Source organism: Camelina sativa, chromosome 3 (assembly GCF_000633955.1).
Source record: "Camelina sativa cultivar DH55 chromosome 3, Cs, whole genome shotgun sequence".
Classification (NCBI taxonomy): Eukaryota; Viridiplantae; Streptophyta; class Magnoliopsida; order Brassicales; family Brassicaceae; genus Camelina; species Camelina sativa.
The window spans coordinates 28,020,106-28,026,556 of record NC_025687.1 but is presented as its reverse complement, the minus strand read 5'-3'; the positions used below and the strand labels follow the sequence as shown (position 1 = coordinate 28,026,556).

At 36.6% G+C, this 6,451-nt stretch overlaps 1 protein-coding gene across 1 annotated transcript; it reads right to left on the bottom strand.

Moving 5' to 3' along the window:
• LOC104778429 (L-ascorbate oxidase homolog) lies at positions 2,752-4,957 on the bottom strand. The gene is made up of 3 exons (XM_010502873.1): positions 4,605-4,957; positions 3,369-4,478; positions 2,752-3,279 (listed from the first exon to the last, which is right to left on the bottom strand). The coding sequence occupies exons 1-3, from the start codon at positions 4,856-4,858 to the stop codon at positions 2,976-2,978; spliced, it is 1,668 nt and encodes a 555-aa protein (XP_010501175.1). The 5' UTR covers positions 4,859-4,957; the 3' UTR covers positions 2,752-2,975.

The following is a 6,451-nucleotide window of genomic DNA, read 5'->3' as shown; positions in this document are numbered from 1 at the left end:
AACCCGAAATTGCTAATTATTACACATTGAATTTACCAAAGTGGTAATGCTGCAAAAAGATCTCTCCTTCACTTGAACCCTTCAAGTGAAAGGATTCTCTCTTTCTCTCTGTCTCTCTCTCTCTTGAACTCACTATATTGTGTATGGGAGTACCTTTAATTTTCAAGATTAGAGCATCTCTTGCACTCACAATTAAAGCATCTTTAATTGGATTGGAGACTCTTTATTGCTCTCAGTTTCTCGTTTCTTCTTGTACTATAGATACGAAGCATCTTATCGCATGATTAATCCATTTACATACATTTTTAATATAAAATCTTACGTACATACTTCCATCAACGAGAAAGATGCTTTCAATTTTCAAGATTTTAAACCGTTTGGTGAGTCCTTTCTTTGGGGTTCATGTAACCGTTTGGTGAGTTGTTCAATAAGTACGTGAATTTATATCCATTGATAAATTTTGTTTATAGCTCTACAATGAAATTTTCATTCCCCTAATTTGCTATATACACGAGTTTTTAATTAGTAGTATATCATTTCTTTGTCGTTTATAACTCATTCGCCGACATATACACTATCATATTAAAGCTCGAATTATAACACAAGATCAATTCTTAAGTTGTATGTTTATGTGCATTGAATTCGATGGGGAATTATATATTATAAAGGTTTGAGAAATCTCAAGTTGGATCCAAGTCAAATCAACTTAAAAGACGACAATTATATAAGTAATGAAGATAAATACTAGTTTCAACATTAAATGAATAATAATTAGGAGAGCCGGTAGAAGAGAGTAGTCGTCGATCGAAAAGGACAAAGGAGATGGATGTGCCCTTTAGCCTGGATAACACATAGCGATCCCATACGTATTTGTTTGCACTAAAAACTAAGGCACTTTTCTTTTTTGACAAGTCCTTTCGATCGATTATGATATTTGTAATTTGACTAAACAAAACCATCAAATCATTCCACGTTAATCAATTTTTAACCATCAATAATAATTTTTTAACGTAACATGTAGTAAATGATAGTATATATAAAGAAATGAATAAAAAGAAAGAAAGAAAAAAAGAAAAGAAAAGAGAAGAAGCACGCAACGAAATAAATGAAGGAAGGGAGAGGGCAGGAAGTTTAACCCAAAAGATTGGACGAAAGGCTGACACACTTTTTTGCCTTTCTCACTTTGGTCTCTTTATTTTCTTTTTATTTTTTCAATATACGATTATATATATATATATATCTCTTATACTATTATTTTATTTTAATGTTTTGTTATAATTTCGTGTTTATTTTTTTTGCTGATACGTTGGATGGGACATATTGGAATGAGACCTTTCCTTCCTACCCTCCCCCTCCTCTGCCATTTCTATAATTATTATCACTCGTACGAACATTCTTTCTGTTCCTAATCAGTGATTTTTTTTTTCGACTTTAAACAATTAGCGTTGAGAAAGATGCTTGTCAGTTTGTTTTATTTCTCAACAAACCATCCCTAACCATTTGGTCAAATTTACTAGAAGGCAAAAACCTTGAACATCTGCAATGAGTTTACAAAACTTATCATTTAATAAAAAAGGTAAAAGATGCTGAAATAATTGTTTGTGTTAGCTCGAAGTTGAGATGTATATGTGATATATCTCTATATGGTTATATATATTTAATAAAGCTTATAAGATCAAAGCGAGCAGTAGAAGTAGTATACGTGAATCTGTGTAGCACATGAAAGGCACGTGCACGTCAAGATCCTTGTCAGCTCCAACTCTCAACTCTTACATAATCAATATGTCCCTAGCCTATTTGGCTATTTGCATATAGTTTCCCGGCAGATTGTTTGTTTTTTTCCTTCTTCTTTCTTTTTGTTTTTCTCTTTATAGCAGATCACGCTATTGTGTTTATATCCATTTATTTCATACACGATAATCTCATGCAATTCCTGTGTAATTTTATCTCTCTCTTGTCACATCTTCAATTTCAAACAATTTTTGTATATATGAATATGATTGACCCTTGAATTATATCACAGTGTGAATATGATGTTACGAGGTTTTCAGCTTTTGTGTTAGTTTGTGATCATACTCTAGGCCCAATTTGAATCGGGCCGATATCATCATTACGTGTAAATTTTTGTTTTAATTTTTTTGATCAACAACATACAATATAAGAATGAAAGTCTTAATCACCAGAACTATTACGAAGTTACGAATTCTTGTCAATTACTAAAAAAAATATTTTGTAGTAACTGAAATCACATGCTTAAAATGAAAAATTTAGTTATGTCAAGCTAAAGAAGTACTAAAAATCATGTTTTTAGTTCTTTTAGTAAAGGAAAATGATGTTTTAGTTATGATAATAATCTTTATAAATACTATATTTTACTATATATTATTGGCGCACATTTGGTTTTTTTTCTTCCTGATATCAATGTAAAATTCATACCATTTTGTGAGCATTTTCGTTAATTAACCATGTACTTTAAATTTCTTTGTCATGAGAAACATTACTAGCATGCATTGAACCGCTAAAAAGGAACCTATGCCAGCCATAGATGCTTCCAAAGATGACTCTGCAATTGCGGATCTCCGAGCCGTTCTTCAGCATATTGGAGCCGTTGTAGGAGGTCCGATGTTTCCAAATATCGACCTTTACGTGGTATCCCGTTCGGAGTGAAACCCAAAAAAATCAACCTCTAAACATACTCCTTAATCAAAAGAAATAGAAGAAAAGAAAAGTGAAATGTATACTACTAACATGGATAAATTAACCAATCGGTTAGAAAAAGAAAAAAAACTTAGGGAATTAACATACATACATCTCAAATCATGTACAGTTTAAGAACTTGAATTAAATAATTAAAAGACCCAAAAAAACATAAAGTTAATCTGTTCGGTTACAAATTGGTCTCAACAAAAGAAAAACCAAACTCTTTTTTTTGTTTGTCTGTTTTGTTAAATAAATTAAAAGTCTCAAAGAAAAAATTAGGCTCCGGCGTAAGGGTTAATCTTAGGTTTGCCCTTCACGAGACCACATTGGAGGCTTGACTCCGGCAAGTTGTATTCGTCCCGAAGAGATTTTTCCGGCGACAAGACGCTAACGTAGAGTTGCTGTCCCAAGTAACGTCTCTCTGAATTCTCCGATCTAATGTTCCACATTCCACAATTGTCAAATGTGAGCAAAATTGCTGCCCAACACTTGGGGAAGACCTGGACTGTGTGTCGGCTCACTGCATCTAGAAGGTTGTAGTTCTTTCTCTTCTCTGGTGTCCATGTCCCTGGCTCAACCCTTTTGTACGATGAAAGATATTAAAATTAGGGTTTAGAAATTGGTTACTTAGCTTGTAGTGCGAGAAGAGTATGTAAAGTGTTACTTACGCTACAGCGAAGAAGGAATAACCGTCCAAGTGCCAAGATTGGACACTCTTCTCGTGGTTCTCGAACACGACTTCGATAAAGGTGCGGTGAGTGATGTTAAGAACATTGGGTTCAATCTTGATAGTCTTGATCTGATCGGGATTAGGGTTGTCCGAGATGCTGTCGTACTTGAAAACCTTATCAGTAACGCCGAAGTACTCAGCGAGCTTGAGAGGTGTCTCGGGGTCTGTGTGCGAGACCCCGCTCAATGCGTATCTAAGCTTGCCATCGACCTTTCCCTGAGTGTTCACGAGCTTGATGGTGCGAGTGATGTTAATCTTTCCGTAGTGGTACGAGCCTTGTGGGTTAGGTCTAGCGGCGCTGGCTGTCAAGTTCCACCTGAAAGAACGGAACTGGTTCAAAGACCAAGCCCAGCCAACGGGGGCTGCGGGTAACTGAGAAGAGGCAGGACCTTTGCCTCCTTCGTATAGGAGCAACCCTGTGGTTGTCAAAGGCTTCTTCAAGAACCTTGTGGAAGCAACCATGTAGTAATCTTTAGGTTCCTGGTTTGCCGTGACGATCACACCGAAGCACTGACCGACATGGATGTCAAGTGAGTCATAGTCGTTTTGTAGAACGTGTGAGCCTTCCATCTCGACAAGCTTCATTTTGTGGTTCTGGATCCTGAAGTTGAGAGATGCCTTGAGACCCACGTTGCAGATCCGGACTCTGTATGTTTTTCCTGGCTTCAAGGTGAAAAGAGGCTTGTCAGACCCATCGGTTTTCCCGGATTTACCGTTGATGAGAATACCATCTGGACGACCAAGAGTGCGACCACTGTCGAGGAACTTCTTGAGCTGAGTGTGGCTTTTGGTGTACCAGTCGTTGATAAGGACAGTGTAATCATCTTCAGGGTCAGCATAAGGGACCGGGATCAAGAGACGGCTGTTAACACGAAGACCACCAAAGGCACCAGCGGCACGATGCATGGCTGTGGTTGGGTAGTAGAAGTAGCTACCAATCTGATCCTTTGGCTGGAAATGGTATGTGAAGTTCTGACCCGGAGGGATCGGACACATTGTTCCAGCTGTTCCATCTTGCCATGAGTTCTTCCTATGCTGGATTCCGTTCCTATATGTAGATTTTGCCAATCAGAAGCTATTTGTAGCGATTTTAATTGAACCGGATTATATAATGAATAGTATACAAGTATTAGAATGGTCAGAAAGTGAAGGTCGTGGTCTATATTATACGTACCAGGTTAGGAGGAAAGGCTCGTCGAGGTTGTTGAAGACATTAATGATGATGTTGTTGTTGGTCGTTGAGTTGATGTTAGGACCAGGGAATTGACCGTTAATGAGGATGACTTGTTGTGGAACTCCGAGGGGAGATGCGGTTCCGTACGTCACGTTCCACACGTGGTGAAAGTAAGGGTCCTCGGCTTGGACCATCATGACGGTCGCCGTGGCCACGCAAAGGCACACGGTCAAGAGTTTAACCCCTCCCTTCATTAATAATAAACTTTATTACTAGTAAAGTTTCTGATTTTTTCTTTTCAAATGTTGGAAAAAAAGATGGGGTTGTTTTTTTTTTCTTTTTTGGTTTTATAATGTTTTTGTAAGGGTTTAAATTTCGATTTTTTTCCTTCAAATGTTAAATGACGTTTTTATAGTTTAATCGAATAAACAGTTTCCGATTTTCCTCGTTTCTTTAGGTCCCTTTCATTACGCTCTTCCTGTCGTCCATATTAGGAATATTCAATTTGACCTCTCGCTATTTTTGGTGCAAATTTTTCTTAGAATTGGTTTTTTTCTTTTCCAAGCTTGTTCTTTCAGAATAATTCTAATTTTGGACAATATTTGTGAGCCTATTCATTCATATACGTGAGTTATTAGTTTATTTTATTACTAACTTATGAGACTAAAATTAATTTCCTATGTGAATCAATTTTGGTTATGATTTGATGGCAAATCAAATTTGACCCAGATGACTAATAGTAAAATACTAGTCAAACAATCGAATAGAAGAAAAAAAAAACTGTCATAAAGTATGGGTTTGGAAGATTAATGACGACGTTTCAGCTTTCTTCTATTAATATATATTTTGACTCTTATATTGTAACTCTTTACAAACATGAAGACATGAGTCATGAGATGTTGAATGATAAAAGAACAATAACAAAAAAACGTTAAAAGTGATCTGAGTCGAGAGAGGGTCGAGGGTCGATACGCGCGAAAACTGGCCTGATGCATACCGCGATGCGAGAAATTTTTTTGCCTCGAGTAACTTTCGAAAATGACCGAATTGATTGCAATGTTTTGTGACCGAAACTAATGAAATACATCAATGAAGGGTTCTGGATGTCTATTTTGCATCAAATCTGTTCACGGAACTCCGGCTAGTCCATGGTCATATGATTTTGGTAAAAATCAAAATAAATACTTAGAGTGCTCAGAATATTCTGAAAATTTACCAGAAAATCAGTTTTAGTATGCTTATGATGCATGCAAAAAATCAGAAAAAAATTCCAAGTATTTTTTTTTTTTTGGCACCAGTGACTCCTCAGACATTTCAATGTCTCCTGGTGCCGGACCAAGAAAATCGCTAAGAGCTATATAGGGGGGTGGGTGTTGGTGGAAGTCTGGGCAGACCGAGGTACCCCTACTCGGTTCTGGACATTGGTAGCGATCGAGGGTTTGGTTCCGGATATACATCCGAGGGATGTCCGACTGGCCGGTCGCCTGCATCGACCACTACAAGAAAACAAGCAATTAGCGACTGCACTATTAGTCACTATTTAGTCGCTAAACGGTATATTACGACTAAATAGTGACTAAAACTAATAGTCGTAAATCGAGAGTCGCTAAAATAAATAGTCGTAAAATTAGTCGCCAAATAGCGACTACATTACGACTATTTTGCATAGTCGTAAATTTAGTCGTAATGTAGTCACTAAATTTAGCGACTACGCTACGACTATTTTGCGACTACACAAAATAGTCATAATATAGTCACTAAATTTAGTGACTAATTGACGACTAATTTAAAAAATATTGTATTTATACAGCAATTTATATATACTATTTTAATATATATATATATAT